The following is a 26,059-nucleotide window of genomic DNA, read 5'->3' as shown; positions in this document are numbered from 1 at the left end:
CATGTAATGTTTAGAGCTGAAACCAATGAATCATAAATTCTACAGAACAATTTCCTCCTTTCAACAGACGTCATTTTGTACCATCAAATGTCAAACTCATAGAGATAACTTGATAAATATTTGCTTATTTTGGCAAAATGCCAAAATATCTCCTAAAATGTACCAAATAAATCTTAATTAGATATTTAAGCCAACTGTAAGCCTATTTTTTCATGCAGCACTAATACTGTAATTTACTTCTAGGGTTGTCCTGCAGAAGAAATGATTTGCACACAAAAGAAAACGAACAACTGAAATGTTTTTTATTTATTTAAAAATGTTTTTAATTATTATTTTTGGGCTAATCCATTAACACATTTTGTACAAGTACATTACAGATACATGACATAAGTTATTAGTCTTGTTAGATGTATATTGTATAAAACAATATGATACTGCAAGCTGTTCTCATGGCAGAGTTCACAGGAATTGGTTTGGTTTGTTCTTTTTCAGCCTCTTCCTTTTAACACTTGTCTGGGCAGGAGAGTTGCAGATTTGGTTGACAGAATTACATGCATTTCTTTCACTTTTATGTCTGTTTGGCTGGGAATTTGAGCTGGTGGAATTTATATGTCCCTCAGAGAGGCAGTGGAGGATATTCATCATCATTCATCTGTATATGAAAGCTTCCCTTGCACAATATTTAAGTATTTGTGTAATATAGTAACAGCGATGTTGTCTCATTCTCAAATCTAGTCATTCTGCATCCCCTGCTGATCAACTTACAAGTGAATCCTTGTTGTACAAACAAATGGCAGAGATAAGTGCTTTTGAAGACAAACTCACCTGATGGAAGAACCATGCTAAGACTTGTACATTTAGCCAGACACTACCTGTGCATTCCAGCATCAATTTGTTTGTTGTGCGTTAAGCACATCTTTATCTGTAGTCCTTGATGCATTAGACTGAGGAGCACAATGATACTCTTGTTTACTTTGCCAAGAACCTGAAAAAGTCCAAAGAGAGATCCAAGAGAGAATATGACAGAAAAACAGGGGGGAACATGTTCAGGTTCAATGCGGCGCCAGGCTCGCGCGAAACAAGTCTTTTTTGCTAGTTTCAGTCCGACGCAGTTAACATTTTCATGTCCTGCACCACGTTGTTTAAATAGCAAATGCATTTGTGCCTGTTTGTGTGCCCGTGGACGTGCTGGTGTGAAAACAAGGTGTGTTCAGGAGCATTGTTGGCGCGTTGCTATTTTGAGGCAACTCAAATAGACTGTGCCACTGACCAACTGAAACCTGGTCTAAAGTCAATGGCGCAATATTTTTTTTTATTTAAAGAGCGCCTTTATTAGTAATAAGCGCCTATAGGCGGGTGCACAACACGCGTACACTCTGCTTATTACACACACACAGGGATGCGCAGCAGCACACAAACATGCCATATATTTAAAATATGGGTTATTTTTTTTTATTTTATCAGTTTTTATCCGTTTAAACAGTTCACATTCCCACTCAGTCTCAGCAGACAGCAAAAACTGAGCTTTCTGTTTATTAATAAAAACAACAACAACAAAACATTCTGTCATCTATTATTTGTTTACTTTTCCTGCTGTTTTAGGTTTTTGCTGTAGTATCATTTAAGTACAACACTAGAATGAGACAATTATGTAAATATGTATAATTTTGTGTAATGATGTAAAATAGAGTGACGGAACATATATGCTTCAGAAAAGATTAATGACTACACCCTAAATAGGCGCACTGAGTTGTAAACCACAAGATACAGTTAAAACATAGAGCTGCCAGATAGATTATGTGTGCGAAAGGAATGGGGTATGTATGAATCACAGTTCATGAAGGGTGTGGAGACATTCCCTTCTTGACTTGAACAGTTTAAGTAGAGTACGATTTCAATGTATCAAAGAAGAGTGACAATCGGAGAACGCTTGATGTTCATGCTCCATTGTAAATGTTTCAAGTCACCATTAGAAGACAGAAGTGTCTTCCATTTCAATGTTTATACAACTTGTTTTGGTATATAGATGTATTTAAATTGATACAACAATATGTAATCTGGATAACGTAATCAGATTCCAAAACTTATACACTTAGATTACATTTTTTACTTTTTAAAATTTACTTTCTAAAACAGCCTATTGCCTTGCAATGAACAGAATAATCCATATCAGGGAACAACAAGAACTAAAACAAATGTCCAAGATACATCCGAGGAGGACAACACCAGACAAAGAACATGAGAAACACGGGTATATTTACACAAGGGGTGACTGGTAAACAAGAAACACCTGGGAACAATCAGAGAACTAATAAACAAGAAAAAGTACAAAGGACTACAAAATATGGCACTGGGACAGGAAAACAAAAGTCCACAAGACAGGCATCAAGCTTGTACACACTAGTCACAGACACCTTAAATTTCTCCAAGCTGTTTGCTCACTAAAAACCCACACAGTCATCATGTTTTCAGGCCATTTCAAGATTTGATTTTGATATGACAAAGCGGTGTTATCTAAGTGGCTGAGTTACTTAAATTTTAAATTAGTCTTCCCATAAACGCCATCGTCTTCATTTAAAGCGCACAAAATCAAGAGGCGGGATTTATCGCACCAATCATAACTAATCACACCCAATCATAGTGCGAGGGAGACATTGCCTCTTCTCATGTCACTTTCCCCCATTCATTCTCAGTTATCCCCCATCAAACTTACCGCACACTTTAGGGGGTCTGTTTAAAGTCATCACGCTCATGTAACCCCTCTACCCAGGTCCTACTCGCCCCGCTCTGCGTGGGCCTCGAACCTGGGTCTCCGGCGTGGGAGGTGGACGCTCTAACAAGGAGGCTAAAGGCTGCAACCTCTAGTGTCAGTCGCTAGAGCATTTCTTGAGATCGGAGGAGTGAGGTTTATTAGCACAGCAACTGCTAGCTGGCCTCCGTTACACTCACCCCCCTAAACCTCACTCCCATCCGGGTCACGGCACCCTCACCCAGGTCCTACTCGCTCTGCGCGGGCCTCAAACCTGGGTCTCTGGCGTGGGAGTCAGACGCTCTAACGAGGAGACTAAATGCTGCAACCTCATAAAATTCTCCAAAGCTGTTTGCCAAGCTTTTGATTACATTTTTATATTTGAAATCACCAATGAAATCTGACAACAACTGTCTCATAAATTTTGTTTCTAATCATTGTTTCTAATTATAAATTTCGAATCATGACAAAAAACGGTATCTTTCAGGCTGGATCAAGCTAATGCGTATGCGCAGTCCTAAGTGCACCATGTGTGTGTTTGTCTCGCCGCAGCGTCCGAGGTGCAGACGCCGGGAACGGCATCCAAGTGTTCATTCCCGACATCGGCATGTTTGTCGTAGGCCTGGTCACATGGCTTCTGTGCCGCAGTCTGGAGAAGCCGCCGCTGAAGGACGTGTCGCAGCACAACAGTGACTTTGAGGTGGACGACCAGGTGAGAAACACACACTATTACACACTCACAGAAATACACTTTGTGTTCTTCAGTCTCTGTAGGAAGCACGCATCTGACTGTTTCTATAGGAACCGGAGCTTCTAACGGCCGCTGCTCTGATGCGATGACGATGCGATGACCAATTGCCGTTTGGCTCTTATTTAGAAGGCGGGACTTATGCTGTGTTCCAGACAAGGTTGGACGTGGGAATATCCCAAATTAAATGTCCCACTTCAGACCTCAGTGCGTTCCAGTCATAATACTTCACATTCACATGTTCACCACATGATGTGGCCATGACACCATGAGAGCATATCGTGGTTTTTTTTGTCAATTATGGCAAAACAGAATAAAATAACATAAAATCGCTTTGAAAACAGCTTACGAAAGCAAAAAACGAAAGTATTGCATTGGAAGCAAGACACGGCGACATCTTGGAAGATGTCTCACTGAGATCGGGGTTGATCGATGTACCCTGAGTTCACACGCCGAATGTCCGACTTTGAGTGCCGTTCACTAGAAGGAGGTGGGAAAAATCCAGAGTCCGATCTGTCTGGAACGCAGCATTATTCCGCCAAATTGGCGTTGCACTTTCTCCCATTCAAAACAATACGAGTGACGCGTCTTGTGTTATTCTAGTCTTTGGTTCTATTCTAAAACTCATAGCACAAAGGAGCTCATAAAATGCAGCTTCCAAACGTGTAGTGTCATTTGCAACCTACCTAAGTCAACCACATTCTGAAGGGATCAGGAAGAGATTACACAAGATAAATAAATGTGCACAGCACACCTGCATAATCCAGTGATATAAAAACCTTCAAAAATGCGACCAAACACCTAAAGGGATCGCTGACTGCAGGGTATGCTGTAGTATGTCACCAAAGAGGAAGAAGACACTAGAAAGTTATGAGAAACTCTTTTAGGAACCCTTCCACACAGTATCAAATCAACATTGAAAACCCAAAAATGTGTTAATGAGTAACGGCGACATCTCGACACTAGTCAGTGAAACCAATAGGCCAATAAAGTAATACACTATACAGTAAAGTAATATAAGGTAAGCCCAAGTATGCTAGAGTCATGTGGTATTTACATATTACACTTAAGGCTTGCATGTCTTTCAGAGACAATTATGTGAATTTCTTTTCGGGAGCGTTGATGCCAAAACAACCGTATGACTTAGCCCTCAGGTACTTCAGGAAGTGCCAAACCTTGCATAGCAAGGTGGAATTTGTAAACAGGATAAATCTCTACAGCTTCGTTTCAACACTTTCTTTCCGGTCCTCCTTGCTGTTTTGTTTGATTTAGAAATGCCATGTTACAGATGAAAAATTGTATTGTTTCAAGGCCAAATGTTGAATCATTCGTTTATGCACTGCAGAAACTCACACAAACTTTCCTTTTTGTACTTTTTGTACTAGATACAGATGCTAAAGTACATTGAAGGAATTTGCAGCCATTCAAAACTGAGTGGATGGGTACACAGTCTTTCTTACGTCCTGTCACCATTAGGCTCTTGTCTGGCTTCACTGCACTCATGCAAAAAGTATTCTGCAAACCATTGGGCCAAACAGGATTAATATAAGTTCAAGTTTAATTACACTAGTTTGAAGTTTATTATACATGGGGCTCCCTGTTGGCACTTTTGCTAACCATGTTATTGACTAAATTTGCCTAAATAACAGTCCAGTCCTAAATTTGCACATTTATGTAACGTATTTGGTTTGGTTGCCAAGTACCAAATGAAAAAATCCTCTGTGCTTATGTAACTTAACTAAATATTACATTAAAAAACTTGGTACCTCAAATGTATTTACTTTTTTTTTTTTTTTTCCTTCCATTTTCAGCTTTTAAAATTAAAGCTGTTTTGCATGAACAAATGGCTAGTTCACATAAATTACTTTTGGAAAGTGTCCTGTGATGTGGCATTTTATATGCCATCTTTTATTGTTATTGCTCGTAAAGCTTTTGTAACCTCATATTAATTGAGAAACTTCATGGAGTTTTTGTACTTTTAAAAAATTGTATTTGTTAGACTGCTCTGTCTAACTTCTGACCAAAAGCACATTCAACATGCTTCCCAACAGTGAAATGGAAACAGCCTTTTTTATTTTAAAGGGAGAATTGGGGATATGAGAAAACTGTAATATTGTTTCATGCCATTAAATTCCATATGTTTAAAAAGGGTTAAATGTAAGTATGTAATTATGTTAAACACATCTAATATATGCCTTTTGAGAGTCAATTGTTAGCAGAATATTTTCTGCTGTTTTTTCTTCATGAAAGTGTGAATGTCTCCCAATCTGTGGGAAAGTAATTTCCCTATCCAAAAGAAATGTCAAAAAGCAATCCATGAGAAGATAGCTTTATAGGATTAAATAAATTTTAGAAAGAAAGCTTTTGCTGTGATTTATTAAACCAACTCAGAATTGTAATTTTTAGGGTGTGATTTATCGGCAAAACCAAGGCCTAAATATTTATACTTATAAATCTTTATAATAAGTGTAATATTATAATGAAACCTCTGGCTGCACATAACATTTCAGCTGTGTCAGAGTAAACATTGAAGCTTTTTTCACTAAAACCATTTAATATGAGTTCTCACAGTAGCCTTGACGGCTGTGTAAACAATTACATGGAGACTGACCTGCAATCTTTGCTGGCTTTGTTGTCATTTTTAGCAGCTATTGTGCAGTTAAGCTCTCCATATTTTAAATACTGCAGATACCCACATGCGCAAGAGGCAACAGTTTACACTTGTATGCACATGCTCAATGTGCATGAATGGTCATGTGACTTGTGTTTTCGGCCATGTAGTGTAGACGGAGATTGTTTCTGAAATCTGCGGAAACGCCAGTGTAGACGAGGATCGTTCTCATTTTAAAACGCCATTTTAAAACAAAACGCACTAGTGTAAACGAGGCCTGAAACGCAACCCCAGCGTTTTCAAACTAAAGCGGGCTCTGCAGCGTTTTCGAGGTTCGTAGTGTAGCAAAACTTATGCGCTTTAAAACTAAAACGCACTAGTGTAAACGGGGCCTTAGTATGTGTATGTATGGCTTCAAGACAGCAACATACATCTCTGTTGTACTGTATTTGTGTGTTTTATTATCTCTTTACTTTTTCTCTTTCTATTCAGTATTCAGTATTCTTGCTCTTCATTTATAATTACTGTTTAATCTAATATCATTGTCGTCTTCAAGTTAGAGACTGAGAGAGAGGTCTTGTAACGAGGCTAAATCTAACAGCATTTAACTTGTCAAAAAATGCTAAAAAAATTTCTTTTATGAATATTATTACTGAGCAGCCGGTATCGGGCCTGATACCAAGCTCGTGTACTTGTACTCGTACTCGTAAAAATACCCCCGATACCAAAGACTGATACCTCACGTGACGTAACTGACAGAATTTTCCGTGCACAGAGACACCGACGGCAGCAGCAGAAACAATGTCAGCCTCAGAGGTGTGGAAATACTCCAAAATTAATGATGACAACACACACATTGCGAACTGCATGCTTTCAATCACAATTCGTTATCGATTAGTGAAGGCGGAATCACGCTGAATGACACAGACCAGAAACGCTCTCTCGCGCGAGCTCTCTCTTTCTTGCGCGCAATCCCAGTTCTCTCACAGCGTGAGAGAGTATCTCACGTAAATACAGTCGGTTATGGCTTAAGTCGACGTAAACATTTGGGTGAAAACAGGATATATGCCAGTATCCAAGGATTCGGTCTTAAAGGGACCGTAGCCTATATTTGTCATTAATGTTAATAAAACAACAAAAAATGTTAAATAAATGTATAGACCCTTTTACAGCCCACGTGATCAAATAGTCGCGTGCGCATTTTGGCAACGGAAGTGGTGTTGTTCCCCAGTGGTTCTAACGTATTCATAAGCATCCAGTGATTTATATGCTCGTAATTTCTCTCGGGTGTACACGCTCGGTTTCTCAACTAAATACGTATATATATTTTGGCCACTGTATATTTGGCCATCTGCTAACGTCTTCTATCCACTCCACTATAGTACACGGATCTGGTAGCCAGATACCATTTGATAAAGTCAACTTTTAAAATAACTTTCTCTGTCTGTGTTGCTTAATTCGCTCGCGTAGCTTGACACGCTGCTGATTCTTGCCATAGTTTTGTTGCCAATATGCGCGCGCATACGCATATAAGTTTGTGACAAGTACATAAAAATTATTACTTTTTTCGTTAGAGTAATAATAAAGAAGCTGTTTCATTCATTAGTCTCACTGTGTTGTGCTTGGAAAACTGCAACAAAAAAAAAAGAGAGAGAGAAATTAATAAATATATAGGCATCGGTATCGGCGAGTACTAGAAAAAAATATCGGTACTCGTACTTGGTCTTTAAAAAATAATAATAATAATAATCATAATAAAACAAATCTCAGACCCATTTGTGCTTTTTGGTATTGCAATCGAGTCACTGAACATTCCAATAATTTTAAGTTATATTAACTAGTAAGTCCATATCTAATTTTATCTGAGCAAGAAACCTAAAACAGGTGAAATGGGACTCTATCTAATATCGGTAAGAATAATCATGTGCACTTCAAGGACTCTTTATTTTGATTTCATTTTGTGTTTCAAAGTATGTTTTCATTTCTTTCTAATTGCTGAATAGTTTGTCACCTCTGTCTAGTTTATGTCTTCATTATCCCTGTTTATTTATAATTCTCAGTTTCCTCAGTTATTATTCTGTTATTGTTCTGACTTGATATCTATATTGCTTTTTCTTCGGATCACCTCCGGCTGTTGGATTATCTTCTTGTTTTTTTCTGTCAGGCAATAAGAAACATGAAGTAGGTCAATCTTTCAGATGAGAAAGTAAGACTTTTTCACAGTATTGTACTGTAGGGGGTTGGACAAAGTAATGTGAACACCTGGGAAATATGATATTGCATACATGAATCTCTAAATTATCATCAACATGATAAAAATAGTTCAAAACCTGTTGCATGATCATAATCATAATTATATATTACCAATTGTGATTCCATATTAACATATTGTCATACTGGTATTCTTCAGGTGCACTCCCATATTCAATATGCAGATACAGTGGGTACGGAAAGTATTCAGACCCCCTTAAATTTTTCACTCTTTGTTATATTGCAGCTATTTGCTAAAATCATTTAAGTTCATTTTTTTTCCTCATTAATGTACACACAGTACCCCATATTGACAGAAAAAACACAGAATTGTTGACATTTTTGCAGATTTATTAAAAAAGAAAAACTGAAATATCACATGGTCCTAAGTATTCAGACCCTTTGCTCAGTATTTAGTAGAAGCACCCTTTTGATCTAATACAGCCATGAGCCTTTTTGGGAAAGATGCAACAAGTTTTTCTCACCTGGATTTGGGGATCCTCTGCCATTCCTCCTTGCAGATCCTCTCCAGTTCTGTCAGGTTGGATGGTAAACATTGGTGGACAGCTATTTTTAGGTCTCTCCAGAGATGCTCAATTGGGTTTAAGTCAGGGCTCTGGCTGGGCCATTCAAGAACAGTCACGGAGTTGTTGTGAAGCCACTCCTTCGTTATTTTAGCTGTGTGCTTAGGGTCATTGTCTTGTTGGAAGGTAAACCTTCGGCCCAGTCTGAGGTCCTGAGCACTCTGGAGAAGGTTTTCGTCCAGGATATCCCTGTACTTGGCCGCATTCATCTTTCCCTCAATTGCAATCAGTCGTCCTGTCCCTGCAGCTGAAAAACACCCCCACAGCATGATGCTGCCACCACCATGCTTCACTGTTGGGACTGTATTGGACAGGTGATGAGCAGTGCCTGGTTTTCTCCACACATACCGCTTAGAATTAAGGCCAAAAAGTTCTATCTTGGTCTCATCAGACCAGAGAATCTTATTTCTCACCATCTTTAGCAAACTCCATGCGGGCTTTCATGTGTCTTGCACTGAGGAGAGGCTTCCGTTGGGCCACTCTGCCATAAAGCCCCGACTGGCGGAGGGCTGCAGTGATGGTTGACTTTCTACAACTTTCTCCCATCTCCCGACTGCATCTCTGGAGCTTAGCCACAGTGATCTTTGGGTTCTTCTTTACCTCTCTCACCAAGGCTCTTCTCCCCCGATAGCTCAGTTTGGCCGGACGGCCAGCTCTAGGAAGGATTCTGGTCGTCCCAAACGTCTTCCATTTAAGGATTATGGAGGCCACTGTGCTCTTAGGAACCTTAAGTGCAGCAAAAAATTTTTTGTAACCTTGGCCAGATCTGTGCCTTGCCACAATTCTGTCTCTGAGCTCTTCAGGCAGTTCCTTTGACCTCATGATTCTCATTTGCTCTGACATGCACTGTGAGCTGTAAGGTCTTATATAGACAGGTGTGTGGCTTTCCTAATCAAGTCCAATCAGTATAATCAAACACAGCTGGACTCAAATGAAGGTGTAGAACCATCTCAAGGATGATCAGAAGAAATGGACAGCACCCGAGTTAAATATATGAGTGTCACAGCAAAGGGTCTGAATACTTAGGACCATGTGATATTTCAGTTTTTCTTTTTTAATAAATCTGCAAAAATGTCAACAATTCTGTGCTTTTCTGTCAATATGGGGTACTGTGTGTACATTAATGAGGGGAAAAAAATGAACTTAAATGATTTTAGCAAATAGCTGCAATATAACAAAGAGTGAAAAATTTAAGGGGGTCTGAATACTTTCCGTACCCACTGTATCTCCTTGCACTGTACAAAATCTCAACTCATTATCTCATATTATATTAACAGCATTGTTTCTGTGAAGGTGGAGAAATAGTTGGTCTGTGAATCATATTGTTTTAGAAGCAAGTACAGTCCTGTCTGATAAGTCATCCAGGTATCTATGTGAAAGCAGACAGTTTTTAATTAGGCAGCTTTTTTTTTCCCGCTTGTGAGGCTCACATTTGCATTCACATGAAACACTTCTCAGATGCTACTGTTTGTGCTCTGTTTTACTTACATATAACTTCATTTTAAGCTTATTAATTTATACCTCATTAAAACCTCACAATTCATCCTTATGTTTTTAAAATGACTGTTGCCACTGGCTTACAGCTTCCAGAAATGTTTGAAACCAAGGTATAAAACAAGTTTTGGCATCCTATAAACTCATGTCTTTTTGTTCTCATAACACCATTGTTTACTTCCAACTATTAAGGAATGGGAGAAGAAGGAAAACATATCCAGCCCTGTTTCAATTACCTGCCATTTTAAAAGAATGGCAGTTCCATTTAGAAATAAAATATATAGTTTTGATCATGACCCAGAAAATTACACAATTAAAGACCACTGTTAAGAATGAAGCACTTTTCAAGGACTTTCAAGTAGCTTACTTCGTATTTCACACAACCTTTTCTAGCATTTTAACGCTCAAAATTTTGAATATTATACAATTTAAATGTTATTTTTAATGTGATGACTAAAAACTTTTTTGTTCATCTTTCAAAGATTGTCCCCGTTTGTAAATCTAAAAGTTTTACAATGTAGTAAAAGTAACATTGGGAGAAAAACAAACACTTATTTTAAAATTTAAAAAATGAAATTATCACCATAACCAGTAGATGGCGGCAGAGGAGCAATTATTGGCTCATTAGCCATTACCACTTTTGCACACGTTTTGCTTTTGAATTTAGTTTTAGAGATGATCAAATCCCTATTATAACTATAATTTTTGTCTATTTTTTTCACTTTGAAGTGTGAAGTAGGCTATATATTTGTAGGAAAGGTCACAAATTCTCATGAAAAATTAAAACTTTTATTAAAATTGCGAATGAAATTACACAGACAGCGAGTGAAGAGGCTTTAAAATCACCTGAAGCTGTCATTTGTGACGATGCTGCAAATGTGTCTATTTACAACGTGCTTTTGCAGCATTGAGTATTGTAGCCAATCACAGCCATTTGTTGAAAATAATGACCAATCAGAGGTGTTTAGGTTAATGTAGTGAGAATCCACTCAGTTTCTCTCAAAACGCTGTATGAGTTATGCTTAGTGCAAGTTTAGTAAATTTTACACGCACAAATCCTCTAATTAGCTATAACAAACAAAGCGGAGACACGATTTAAATAAAAGTTTTGTGAAGTTTATTTAGACTAGTGATGTTCGATTCTTGAACGAATCGTCCTTTTGAGCCGGTTCACTAATCGAACTGAATCGAACTTTAGTTCCGGGTTGATGACGCAAGACGCACAGCCGAAGTAGCACGTCTTACTCAAAAAGTTTGCCGAGGATTAGCGAGGAGTCTGATGAGTGACTTGACGATACAATGCAAGCCTGAGGCACGTACTGGAAATATGCTTATTATGACTACTGTTATTAAATACCATTTTATTAAAAACCTGCAAAAACCTTTCTGTCTAGAGATGTAAATACATTTTTACAATGGTTTATTGTACATGCATATATTTTAAGCTGTTAAGCAAAATAAATGAGTTTATAACACTGGTTTATTCTTTTAATAGGCCTATACTTTAGACATGTAGAACATTGTGCATCAAATGTGTGCTGTAGTTGCGAATCTTATCCGAGATATAGGCTAGCCTACTCAATATTGGTCAGTCATATCCGATATAAAGGATCCACGAATGAAACTGTGACCACAAACTCCATTAAGTGCATGAAAGGCAATAATGAGCAATATACGTTCAAATAACTTTTTATTTGAATGTTTCAATATGCGTTGACACAAATGACTTTATTTGAATGTTTCATTGATATAACATGGCAGTGAGTTGTTAGAAAAGAAATGCATAGTGACATCATTGCATAAGGTGACCAGATTTCTGAAATGGAAACCGGGGACCGTTTATTAAAAAATGAGGACAATACATTTTTGGACGTTTTTGTTTTTAATTCATGTGGGTTCCTTATATTATTACATTAATAATTATTGTTATTTAGTTTGATTATTAGGATTTTTGTTCTGGTTTTAATACTATTCACCAAAAAACTATTACGCGATTAATAAAAGCATTGTAAAAGCAGTTCAAAACAATATGCCTGTTATGACAGAAGTATGACTTTACAAAAGGACATTAGATTACAAAAATAAAACAACATAAATATAAGATAAGATAAATAAAACGGCATTTAAATCTACTTTTTGAAAAGGTTCATTGAGCCGAACTGTCCGAAAAGAACCGGTTCGCGGAAATGAATCGGACTTTGCATCTCTAATTCAGACTTGTTGATTAAAACTGGAGTTTTCGCACTCTGAGTTTGCGGGGTAGCCTACTGACTGATAGGGTGCTTCTCAATATATCCACATTTCCTCGCTCTTCCGTCCTCCATCCTATGACCTGGAAACCGATCGAACTCAGCCGCAAGGAGGCGAGGAACGAGGAGCGAGGCTGCAGACTTAAGGGGCGAGTGGATACACAGGTGTATCCTTTGCGGAAGTCTTTCTCGTCGAAAAACCTGACGCACGTATAAATTCTCCTCCCCCTTCATATCTGTCACAATAATTTAAATGTATGCTTTACTTTTACAGTTTAAATAAACTTTACATCTCATATATTTCAACGGGGCATCTTGCTTGATTAATATTTATTATAATTTTTTTTTTTTTTTTTTTTTAAATAACCAAACTTTAAGAACATATGGGTAGATCCCTCGAGTGCAGTTAATTACGCTTTGAAGTGACGCTAAAGGCAGAGAGTGAGGATATATCATTTCACTTGATTCAATTCCTCCGTTCTCGAGTCTTTTCCTTGCGTCCTTCACTTGCATCCTGAAGGGGTTGAGCTCAGACGCGAGGAAAGGAAACGAGGAATCGGGCTGTGTCCGAAATCGCCCCCTATACCCTTAAATAGGGCACTATTTGAGGGGACATCCATTTGTAGTGGTGTCCAAAACCATAGTGGACGATGTTGAGTGCACTCATTCAATCCCACAATGCACCGCAATAACGAGTGTACAACCGATGCACGCTCAACGGCTAGAGAATACCCATAATGCACTGTGAGAGTCGCGCGCTGAATGAATTCCCGCGTCTCGCCAGGAGATGGTGCCCGCAGCTGAATCAATCATCCATTCATTTTTCAAACCGCGCTGGTCCAGCATTATCATACAGGTATAAATTCCTTTTTAATTAATCATTAAATCGTTTAAAAGGTTTGAAGATGCTAGTTCAACATAAATATTCATTACAACTGGAGCTGCCAGTTTGCTACATTTCAAAGGATTATTAAACAGTAGCACAAACTATGCGAAATCGGCAGCCCTTCCGGTGCACTCAGTGTCCGAATTCACTCACTCGTTTCATTCACTCCTTCAAGTGGACTATATTAGTGGACTAATGTAGGGAATAGTGAATGAGGGTATAGGGGGCGATTTCGAACACAGCATCGGTCTTTGTCAGGTGACGTCACACTCGTGAAAACCTAAGTGCATTATGGGTGTCGCCGCCATTTGTAAGGTATCCAAACAATCTCTGTATCAGTGCAGTTGTTGTTTTTTTTTCTTTGGCTTCTTTTCATTGTAAAAATGGCACACTTTTGTTGTGTGAAAAGCTGCAATAATATGTCCCACGATAGAAAATGTCAAAAACTTTACTACGAGACAAGATTTAGTCGGTTTCCTACTTGAAAAAAGGCTGTACGGAGAGTATGTAAAGGCAATAACAGAGGCGCCGGATCGCATGGGTTGCAGCGGTGAGACGCAAAACATCACTTTCGTCAAGATATCTCCATTCATGTATGCTTGCTCTCTACATTTTCACAAAGCTAAGTTAGAGATTTCTGTTTTCTAAAGTAGCAAACGTTATATCAACGCATTGTTTTGGATTGTATGTGCTATGAAACAACAATCAATTTAAACTGAATCCCTTTACTTAAATATGTATATATTTTTTTAATTCTTAATTTTGCTAAGGCTTTTTACATTTTTATTTTATATACTTAGGTACGACATATTTTTTGCTTAGTATCCATATACTGATTATAATTTTCTGACTACTTTTTACAGCTGTGGTTCTATGTTATGTTATGTAGCTGAAAACCTTTTCATTTCATTGCAGGTCAACCTGCTTAAAGATTATGGAGACTGACCCCATCTGGACACCATCCCTCCCTACATTAGGGCCACATCAGCATTAAACACACAGGGTGTATCTCAGTCAGCTCCCTAGTTCAGTAGTTAAGGCACTGATTAGGACTGTCTCAGTCGCAAAATGTGTGTACACAATATACTTATTCAAGAGCTCAGAGCTGAGTGAGATACACACAGACACTAAGTAAGGAAAAACAATACAGTCAGCTGACACTATGGTCCATCAGGCTGGAAAAAGTGATCGGCTTCACACTGAAAAGATGCAGGAAGAGACGGTGATCTGCATGTGCAGAAGTAAACTGACAGCTGCAGCATGGACTTGATAAGTACAGGATGTCTGATGTTTGTTTTGGAGATGATGATGATAATGGTAATGTACTATATGGGTCTGCCAAACCTGGGAACCTTTATGGCGTTATTACATTTTTTTTTTGGTGCCTCTGATTCCAGACGCAACGAACATTCACAATACAAATTTCAAATGCTTCTGTGAACCTTAATGTACGTCAGATTTGATCTGCCCGCACAACACTTATCTCTCATGTTTCCTCAAAGACAGTATACAGAACATTCAATGAAACTTTGCCATATCTATATACAAACCTGAAGCTTTCAGCTGTACGGGCAGACAGAGATGATTTGCACAGAAATATGTCTCCTTTGTTTGAATACAGAGTAGCAGAGATTGACTGTTTTGAGATTTTCACAGAGAAACCATCCAATCTGACAGCGCATGCTTGAGTCTTTTGTAGAATTGTAGTGTAGAAATGTGCTGATGTATTGCACCTAGAATACTATATATAATTTTATAATATAATTTTGTGCTGATGCTTTATCCAGTCTTGCATGAACAATAAAGCATGTATAATTACATTTTTCAAAATGTTGTTTATTGTCTTCTTGTAATCAACATTTCAACAGCCAAATGAAGTATGCAAACCAAATGTTGCACACACAGGGTGATTTGTAGTTTTTTATTGTGTTTCTCCATTTTTGCGAGTTATATACTTGTTATCTCTACTCTTATAATCTCTTTCATTCTTACAGTCAGCAGGGATACCACAAATATGGCGCCGCGGTGACGTCATAAACAAAATCACGTGTCTGACAGACCGATTGAGAATTGAGAAGCACCCTGCCAGGCTACCTTGGCGGCTTGGTCCCCGACCTCATGTTTGTGGCTGGCTGAAAATGATCATAGGCCTAATTGGTGGGTAGGTAGCATTATTTAACACCTGTTAAAGACAACAACAGTCTGGTGCTAAGAAGCCAAAAATGAAAAGAAAAAAGAAAAATGAATCCCGTGCATCAATTTCAGGTGTGTTCACAAACAATGAAACTATTTTTGGCTATTTAAGTTAATAGGTGAGATTAATTAAACGTATTTAACGCCGTTAATAATTTGACCATCACCAAAGCATCTGCTTGATTTAATAGCCTACAAATTCAACTTGTCATAGCCTTTAATTTCGTATATTTTAATGCGATTGTTTATCTTTTTAAAGCAGTTTAGCTTATAATGTTTTTATTAGCATGCACATCTTGTGCAGTCCATGATTAAACGATGGCTTTCACGTCGTGTAACGTTACACAGCAGAGCAACCTTAATGAATTTTTTTTTAGGTCTTTTTGCTCTTCCTTTGTGGCTTGATATTTTTAAATTGGGTTTGTTATCATTTATTGAATAGCTTATCACTGCCTGTAACAACTGAAATAAACCAGCATATTTTTAATCTATTCTGGTACACTTGTTTTAAATTCTTGTTCATTTTGATATAGACTTTTATATATTTGTTAGGCTATATAGCCTAGCCTGCACACTGCCATTCAAAAGTTTGGGATGAATGAGATTATTTATGTTTAGGGCTACATTTATTTGATCAAAAACGGTAGCCTAATATTGTGAAATATTATTACAATTTAAAACAACTGTGTTCTACTGTTATATTGTAAAAATAAATTGTAGACTTAATCCTGCGATGCAAAGCTGAATTTTCAGCATCATTAGGCTAGGCTACTCGTTTTCAGTGTCACATGATCCTTCAGAAATCATTAAAGGGTTATTTCACTAAAAAATGAAAATTCTGTACTCACCCTCATGCCATTCCACAACCGTAAGACCTTCGTTCATCTTCGGAACACAAATTAAGATATTTTGATTAAATCATAGAGGTATTTTTATTTATATATATATATCAACTGAAAGCAACAAAATTACCACATTCAATGTCCAGAAAGGTAGAAAAAACATCGTTAAAATAGTCAGTGCGACTATATATTCAACCTTAATGTTATGAAGCAACGAGAATACTTTTTGTGATGGTAATTTCTTTGCTTTGCTTTCAATGGAGGATAAAAAAAAAACTCTAGGATTTCATCAAAAGATCTTAAATTTGTGTTCCGAAGATGAACGAAGGTTCATCTGATTATTTAAAAAATAAAATAAAATAAAAAATAAAATGTAATTCTTAATGAAAGTGGAAACTGTGATAGGCCTACATCTGTCTGTTTTCAGGATTCACAGATGAACAATGTTTGAAGAACAGCATTTATTTAAAAATAGAAATCTTTTGTAACATAATAGAAATGTCTTTGATTAATTTCATCCATCCAATTTATTTAAAAATTATAGTGTTTCCTTACTTTTGAATGGCAATTAATGCAAATGCAAAACAACAGGCAACAAGTCTTCTTTATTTATTTATTTATTTATATAAATTTCAAAAGATTGCACTCTGAAAATATATTTAAAAATGCCAAACCCCCAGAATATCCTAAAAGTGAAACATATTCGTAATAAATGGTCGGCGCCATTGCAATAGGCTATTAAACATAAAAACGATAAAAATGACTCAAACAAAATCCCACAAATGTTAATCCCTACCCAGTCTAATCGATAAATCTACGAAACACCCCTCCAGACTGGAATCTGCTTCAGAAGATAAATGAAAACGCGGAGTCATCCTGCACCTGACAGTCATGATGTTTTGTTTGTTTGTTTGTTTGTTTTGGCGATAGGAGTGAATGGAATTTGTTAGACTGATGCGCGAATTTTTTGGTCGTTGTTGTGTTTTTTTGTTTTTTTTGTTTTTTGAAAAAAAAAAAATCCTTAAGTTAATGTAACATTGAAATAAACTTTGAGTCATTGACATTGATGGATAATTACGATAGGCGGCCACATAGGCCTACTTGAAGTCCTCCGACGATATAATGCGATCAAACCAGAATGACTATATCTGTCACCAGCCGTCATGTGGAAACCGGGAAGGCCCCTCCTTTCGGTTACTTGTCCTTTCCACTCCGTCCGAACTCACACGGAGCATGGCTTTAAGCAATATAGTCCAGTCATACCGAGAGAAAACGAAAGCGATGAGATCCACCAGTGACGGAAGTTTAATTCCCTCTGGACTATGAGCGTTTCAATGACTGATAGACGAGGAAAGCATTCAAGTCATTAAGCAACCGACAGTCAGGTTGATTCACGTGGAAAATCAATAGGAAAACATGGATTTCTATCTGTCCATTTTGAGACGAGTTTGCAGCGACGGCTTCGGTGCGAATGTGAATATGGCTCAAAAATGACCAATGGTAAGTTCACGCAAAGCAAAAGTTGGGCAAGTGTCACAGTCCCGTCTCAGTGGAGCACAAAGATACGAGCTGAATTAATGCATTACTCTTACCTTCACGAGCACAGCACGGCTGTAGTTTGAGCCGGATTACAGGAAAAGCTTGAATTTATAGCTATCGTTACTCGGGGATTCCCGGTGATTATAAACCATCAAAACGAAACTCTTAAGTGATTTACAAGAAAGCATGTTTATTACGAAAGTGAATGTTTACTGAGGGCTAATTCATGTGGAAATTGTCATCCTGAAAGTCAGTCATGAACCATCCGGTGGGATTGATTGATTCGCGTACCCTACTACGTACGCATAATGTGGAGAATTATGTCAATGACCCGAACACGGCTGAATGAAACTAACACTGTAAACCATTTTGTAGGGTTACTTATGTGCATTTTTTTTATCCGCAGCATCGTCTTGGTACTTATGTTTTGACGCTTATTATTCTACCTCTTGCGTTTTCCTGTGAAAGAGGCCACAATAAAACTCAAATCATCGAGGATTACCGCAATATCATCCAGAAACAGCTGAAATACGTTGTAAGTATTACTATCCGATTTATAACACCAGGTGAATAGATTCGAACAGGTTATGTTGTGCCTATTCTCGAGTGTATATAGCCTACATTTAGTAAAGAAATGTTACATTTACTGTGGAAAAACTGGCCGCTGTGGTTCCTGGAAATAATAAAAAAAAAAAAAAGGCGTTATATTTGTGCCTTTTATATTTTACAGTCCATAATCATACATTTCATTAACAGATAAATCAAAATATAGTTGGTACACTGACCTTCAACTACTTATCTGTTTTGTAATAATAATATGGGTGATAAAATAGGCCACATGATAGGTTTTTTTTTTTTTTGTTACCATGGCTAGTAAAACGATAGCACCGAAATAATGCTTTAAACATTAACTAAAAATGTAAACTGATACAATGTAGATAACCGATTACATATTTACATAATCACTTTAACAATATTCTGTGAAAATTCTTGTATTGTGGTGTTTTTATTATTACCTATGGTATTATTTGTTTATTCATTTTGTTTTTCAGGAGGCCAGAATTGAACAACTATATTCAAACTGCACAATAAGAAATGTCAGCAAGTCAAAGGAGCCAAGAAATGTAAGAAAGTCTATCATTTATGTCTATTAAACTCTCCCTGCTTAAGATTTTCCTCAAATGCAAGTCTGGTTTTACTTTCAAACTGAAGGACGTGACACACGTGACAGCCTCTTCTACGTGGCAGTAAAGTCACCTTCGCAAAAATGTTTCTTTCACTTTAGTTTTCTGTAAATTTGGTTTTGTAAATGTTACGACCTGCCTTTCTCACTCATTCCGGAACTGGTCAATGTGAAGTTCAAGGTCAGAACACACACGGGTTTTCATTAGACAGATGGAGCTTGTCAGTTAAACAGCTAATTTGAAGAGAGTTTCTCCTCCATACTGCAAGTATGCTTAAACATCTCATCATTAATCTGAGTTTACTCTTCTGATGTTTTTCCTTAATTGGTCATAGGCCCAACATAATATCCACAGAAAAATATGCAGGGTTAACGGAAAACTGAGGAGATATGGAAGCGAACCAGATAATGTAAATGGACAACTGAAAGATGTTTTATATAGACTTGTGGAAGAAATACATATGTCCTTGAGATGTTGGTGTCAACGAAAGGTAACTAAAACAACCTATTTCCTACATTCAGTTTTCTTATGCATCATTTTAATTATTGAAATCTCCTTTTTGTTTCATTTGTGGATAAACAGAGAAAGAGGCAGATGCGACAAATACGAAAGTGGAAGCCTTGCAAAGTGAAAGACATTCTTGTCAACTTACAGAGCTACTTTGAACAATACAATGCTTACCACTCACTCCGCACATGAATTTCCAGAGCGTGGGAAGACTTTAGAGAAGACTTCAGAGCAAACCGGTACATAATACTTGGCCTTGTAGCTCTATTACACCAATCAAATGTACACGATATGAAGAAGTAACTGGACTCACCATGTGCCATTCATACTATTCAGCATTTGACTGAAGAAAAAATGCCTTCCAATTCATTTTAATGGGGAAAATATACTAAGCATAAACATGGAAAATACTACTATGCATGAAAATGTTTTAGAACTTGGACATTGCTTTTTCAATGATCAGGACTGGTATATTTGCCATAGATTGCTAAATGTTTAAGGATGGTGCTGCAAATTAAACTTGCAGAGTTTATTTGCACGTTGCTGTAACTAACACAAATGTTGTTTCAGAGCATATGATATATCATTCTCTAAGCCTCAATTTGCAAACTTTATGGTCTTCACATGCTTGGGGAAGTGACCCTATTCAGCCCACCAAACTCCAAGTCTTATATGCTTTCTCACAGCTTTCCAATAAAGTCAAATATTAATCTCTTATAGAAACACTTGTTTTCTCATAAACTGACCAAAATAATTATTTAGTTGAAATCACCAAAACATGTGGAGTGAGCTCATAAGGTCTTGTACTTTGTGAGCTTATAAGGATTTACTTTATGGTGCTTTTCCACTGCGTGGTATGGCTTTGCAGGGTTTTCCACTGTGTGCAGTACCTAGTACCTGGTACTTTTTTAGACTTTGACATTTGATATTCAACAGTGCTTTGATCTGCCTGCATTGACACTATTCTTTAAGAGCTGCTGTGCAGCCAAATAATGTACCAGTTATCAATGTAAAGCTGCTTTGACACAATCTACATTGTAAAAAGCGCTATATAAATAAAGGTGACTTGACTTGACTACCACCTCGGTTGAGGTTCCTAGCGAGCTGTACCGATACTAAAATGTGATGTATAAACACTGCAAATCACTGATTGGTCAGAGAATCGTCACTACCAGCGTCATTCGATTTGCGACGCGAGACACCAAACCAGCTAGATTTAAATCGTCAGCAACAGCCACTGCAGTATCATTTGTTTGCATGACTTTTTTTTTTTTTTTTTTTCTTGCTTTAAACGACCGTCATACCCAACTTGAAATAAGAAATGGCTGTATCGTGGTCAGTAGAGGAGGTGGCGGCGCAACTATAATGATCAGTCTATAATTCCACCCACTTTGAAGCGATAGCTTACTAAACCGCAGTGGAAAGCAAACCGAACCAAAGTAAAGCAAGCCAAGCCATGCCGAGTCGTACCACGCAGTGGAAAAGCGCCTTTAGACAGTTTATCTATTTAAAAAAAAAAAAAAAAACTGCTTATCAAACTAGACAAATATCTAGTTCAGTCATGAACTCTAGAGAGCACAGGCTAACAGGTCCTTTACATGCAATCTGCAAGCAATCACATCATTACCACATGGCACAAGCTGATTGGCCTCCGCTGATCCTGCAGCCAGCATATTTTACATGCGCACTGCAGCATATCCCACATTCTCACAGCAGAATGTCTGTATCTGTTTGCAGCAGCAAATACATACTTAGTTTGCTGCAGCAGCGTAGCAGATCTAGTCCGCCGTTAGCATCCTTGTTAGCATGGCCACCTCCCATGCCGGTGATGCTGGTTCGAATCTTCCTCCAAGCGGTTCAGGTAGGACCAGTAACATTGGTGCCGTGACCCGGATGGGAGTGAGGTTTAAGAGAGATGTAAAGAGCTGTGCAGGTAAAACCTCACTCCTCTGGCCTCGAGGCATGCTAGAGGCCATGGTCTTTAGCGTCCTTGTTCCATGCTGATGACTGGTTTGAATCCTGCTTGGAGCAGGTGTGAGTAGGACCAGTTATGTATTGATTTATAATTACAGACAAGACATTAAACCTTGTTTTTGACTCAAGGAGCTTCTAAAATATCTTTGTTTAATGTGGTTGTCAACAGTTTATCTATCTATCTTTGTGAGCAACATCGAGTTCCACATAAGCTACAGATCAAGTAAACCTAATTTTCTTTCATTGGAATTTAAAATTGCTTTTAAATACCCAAGAAATCGTTTCAGGTTGCCTTTTATTTACTTATGTCTTTATTTAAACGTTTTTTATATTGGAAAAAATATAACAGTAGGTGGGCTTACATGGTACGGTACATAATCTTTTTAGGGTCACTTCCCCTATATTATAAACTACATGTAGCTGTACAGTTCTCCCTGCTTTCATATTACACAAATATATTTTTATATATATAACAGTACAGCACTGTTACGGAAATTTTCAGAGCCTTTTAAGTTTTCTGAACTTGTCTTTAAAAAAAATCATAGCATTATTTTACAATGTATTACAAATTTCCACTACTACATTTTAATACGTATTCTAACTTCATTGCAGTAGTGGCAAGCAAATATATTGGGTTCATAAACAGACACTGAAATATGAAATGGGCTTTTGAGAAAAGCCCCAAAATTAAGAGAAGTCTTTCAATGGCATTACATTGTTGCATGTAAATAATTAAATGGGCATTACAAAACACTGGAAATAGAAACTATGGGAGGCAAGACAGACAACTGTGCAGAATGAATGTGTTGAATTGGCAGCCCTATCTAAATCAATTAAACAAACAAGAAACAATCTGAGCTTTGTTTACCACTTTATTTATGTAGGATAACTTCAATTCAGGAGCCATTTTTACCATTCAATTCTTTAATGGCAAAATGTATATCATAATCCATATAGCAGGTATAAATAAGCCACGACATGCTGTCAGAGCAGCAGTAGTAGAAGCATAACAAGGTGCAGATTGATGCTCGAAATGCTTATGAGCTTGAGACCGGCATGAACACACACCAGCTCCTTGACTTCTCTCACTCTGAACAGAAGTGATAAATCTTTAAGGCTCTGAAGCTATAAAATACTATAGTAAAGTTATTTTTGTAAGGTTGTAGCATGGTGCACGTTCTGGAAGGATGTGACATGACATTACAGTTGCCTTTAAGTTTTAAATGTTGTGTTAATGTGTGAATATGCTGAAGACATTAGATCAAGCGAGGTTGAACAGATGTGATGGATTTTATGTCTAATAAATATACAACAACGACAATTTCTCAATATTTTCATGTTGAATACTGTTAAAAACACACAAAACAATCAAGAACGTATAAAAACGAAGAGAAATACAAAAATGGATTGCTCAGCAAAAGAACTAAAGTAAACGGATTGAACATAGGAAACATTTGACCTTTTTTTTTTTTTTAAATAAATAAATGACACTACAATAAAATATTGCTCTGTTAACATCAACAGAATGGTTGCATTTTGTGATATGGTCCCATTTTAATGCCTAGATCAATTAAAGCCAATTTAAACATTTTAATAATAACTTTAATCATTCTTTTTGTAGCAGTAACCAATCATATTGCACTTTCATATATTAAAAAAAAAAAACTGAGCAGAAGGGTGGGATGGGGTTCAGTCTATAAAAACAGAGGCAGATCACAAGTGAAATTCTCGTACAGCACAATGATTTTGCCAAGTACACTAATGAGTTGGAAAGGAATTTTGCAGCTACGGTGAGTCAAGTCTTTCTATCTTTTGTACTATTTAAATGTACATTCGTTTCACTCCACACTCACAGCAAAACTTGGCCCAGTCCACGGGGTACTTGGTCCCACACTCATGGCAAAACTTGGTGCCTGTTGTGGAGTAATTGTTTTCATTCTCGTTTTTCACATCGTTCCTAAGAAAAGAAAAAAGATCAAGCTATGAATGAGCCATTGTGGACTATTCAAAACAAAACTGCAACCCAAAAGGTTTAGGAAAACCAGCCTAAAACATGGACAGCTATAAACCTGATGGAACCTTGTGCTTGAAAAGGCTTGAACAGAGATCATGGAGAAGATTATGGAACTGTCAAGGTGATGATACAAAGGGCAACTGTTTTTAAGCAATGTTGCCAGGCAGCATTGCTAAGCGATGTTACTTTCCCATTGAGAATGGGCAACAAATTTCTATATGGGTACTTTAGATCAAAATTTGTTGCCCATTCTCAATGGAAAACTGCCCAAGCAACATCGTTCAGCAACATTGCTCAAAACGTTGCCCCATGTATCATCACCTTCAGTCCCAAGAACGTAGTAGTGCAGTACATCCATACTTGTAACGTCGTACCTTGAAATACAGCTATCTGCATTTTGGACCTTCTTCTTGTTTATCCCTATACCAGAAGGCGGACTTCTCAGGGAGCTTTGCAAAACCATTCCCTTGGGTTTCATGTTCCCTCTGCAAACACAAGTGCAATGATGGTCTTAAAAGCCTGGAGATCATGTCAAAAATCAGGATTAGTCAGTGACTTGGTGTCTTACTCCGAGGGAGGGCTGGTCAAGTCGGATGAGGTGTTCCGTAACGGAGAATATCCTGATGATACGCTCCTCACTGAGCCAGTGGATGAGGTTTTGCTGCTAGGAATCCCTGTGGAGGAAGAGGGAAAATGATTTTTTGATGTCCTTATTGAATAAAAAGTACATTCTCTACACTTCATGTTCTGTATTGCAAGTCTTCAGAAACCATAAAATAGCTTTGTGTTAGAAACAGAGCCAGATATTATTGGCCCTTACATGTATCATCTTCCAGGAACCAGTGTTATTTTAGTATATTGAGATACTGTTGTTTTATTAATATTTTGAATACATTTTTATTTTTATAATTTCCCTTTCAATTTTAATTTTAGTCTAAGTTTTGGTAATTTTGTTGTGCATTTATTTGTAATTTTTATTGTTATTATTTTAATATATCTATAGTTTCTATTAATTTTGTGTTTGTTATTTTAGTACATTAAGTTAAACTAAATGAGAAATGTCTTGGTAACTAACTGAAATCAAATAAGTTAAAGTTTATTTTATTTCAAGTAATGACATTTTTAATGGTTTTAGTTATATAACTAAAGCACATCAAAACACGATTTTAATATAAGCTCTTCCTTATGGAGGCTTGTCAACTCAATGAGACTAATGTGTATTTTAAATATTTTAAAGGGAGCCCAAAGATTTTACCTTTTTTACTGCTGTTACAAATTAAAATATTAAAGGTGACAATTGGAGGTGGGATGAAATTAGAACAAAACATGGACTGGATCAGTGTCGTACTTTTTGTTTTAGTTAACAACAACAAAAAATTGGTTAGGTTTAAAATAAAGTTAAAATAAAATAAAGCTGAAATAAAATATAAAAATTAGATAAAAAACCTAAACTTAAAAACTTTTTCATTTCAGTATGGAAATTACAAAAACTAACATAATATACTAATAAACTAAAGCTATATAAAAAATATATATATATATACATAAACTAATAAAATTGGCAAAAGCACAAACAATTACTAAAAATTAAAATAAAAACTGAAAATAAAATAAATAAAAGCTAATTCAAAACATTAAAATATTCTACAACAGTATATAAAAATAACAGTGGGCCAGATTCAAACTCGCATTTCCCATACGAGTACCACGTGTTTAGTGCTATGTCACAGCCAGGCGTGGATTAACGCACAGGCTTGCCTAGGCTGCAGCCTAGGGGCCCCACGTGTGCAGGGGCCCCGGATTGGCCAGAATATACAGTGGGTACGGAAAGTATTCAGACCCTCCTTAAATTTTTCACTCTTTGTTATATTGCAGCCATTTGCTAAAATCATTTAAGTTCATTTTTTCCCCTCATTAATGTACACACAGCACCCCATATTGACAGAAAAACACACAGAATTGTTGACATTTTTGCAGATTTATTAAAAAAGAAAAACTGAAATATCACATGGTCCTAAGTATTCAGACCCTTTGCTCAGTATTTAGTAGAAGCACCCTTTTGATCTAATACAGCCATGAGTCTTTTTGGGAAAGATGCAACAAGTTTTTCACACCTGGATTTGGGGATCCTCTGCCATTTCTCCTTGCAGATCCTCTCCAGTTCTGTCAGGTTGGATGGTAAACGTTGGTGGACAGCATGGCTCTGGCTGGGCCATTCAAGAACAGTCACAGAGT

The 26,059-nt window shown here is 37.2% G+C and overlaps 3 protein-coding genes across 5 annotated transcripts in view; 1 reads left to right on the top strand and 2 right to left on the bottom strand.

Annotated features, from left to right (window-relative positions):
* The window catches only part of ctnnd2a (catenin (cadherin-associated protein), delta 2a), a 340,625-nt gene extending 323,976 nt beyond the window's left edge, over positions 1–16,649 (bottom strand). Inside the window, 1 exon segment of the mRNA XM_051881748.1 lies at positions 16,613–16,649. Within this exon segment, the coding sequence (XP_051737708.1) occupies positions 16,613–16,649 (37 nt within the window).
* Positions 10,039–23,131, top strand: LOC127505865 (uncharacterized). 2 transcript variants are annotated; one of them, XM_051881773.1, is made up of 5 exons: positions 10,039–15,836; positions 18,552–18,680; positions 19,198–19,269; positions 19,664–19,819; positions 19,912–23,131. In XM_051881773.1, exons 1-5 carry the CDS (start codon positions 15,813–15,815, stop codon positions 20,026–20,028), a joined length of 498 nt encoding a protein of 165 aa, XP_051737733.1. In that variant the 5' UTR covers positions 10,039–15,812; the 3' UTR covers positions 20,029–23,131. The 2 variants fall into 2 exon arrangements, with proteins under 2 accessions (XP_051737733.1, XP_051737734.1); XM_051881774.1 differs by lacking the exon at positions 10,039–15,836 and adding an exon at positions 17,869–18,106.
* Positions 22,665–26,059, bottom strand: part of zc2hc1a (zinc finger, C2HC-type containing 1A) — a 22,796-nt gene continuing 19,401 nt past the window's right edge. For both annotated transcript variants that reach the window (XM_051881759.1, XM_051881758.1), the window contains 3 exons: positions 24,393–24,498; positions 24,199–24,309; positions 22,665–23,767 (listed from right to left, as the gene is read on the bottom strand). In XM_051881759.1, coding sequence (XP_051737719.1) covers positions 23,632–23,767; positions 24,199–24,309; positions 24,393–24,498 — 353 coding nt within the window. In that variant the 3' untranslated portion in view covers positions 22,665–23,631. The remainder of the gene's footprint in view (positions 23,768–24,198; positions 24,310–24,392; positions 24,499–26,059) is intronic.

The sequence above is a fragment of the Ctenopharyngodon idella genome, chromosome 23 (genome assembly GCF_019924925.1).
Source record: "Ctenopharyngodon idella isolate HZGC_01 chromosome 23, HZGC01, whole genome shotgun sequence".
In the NCBI taxonomy this organism is placed as follows: domain Eukaryota; kingdom Metazoa; phylum Chordata; class Actinopteri; order Cypriniformes; family Xenocyprididae; genus Ctenopharyngodon; species Ctenopharyngodon idella.
This window is presented reverse-complemented; position numbering and strand designations above follow the sequence as displayed.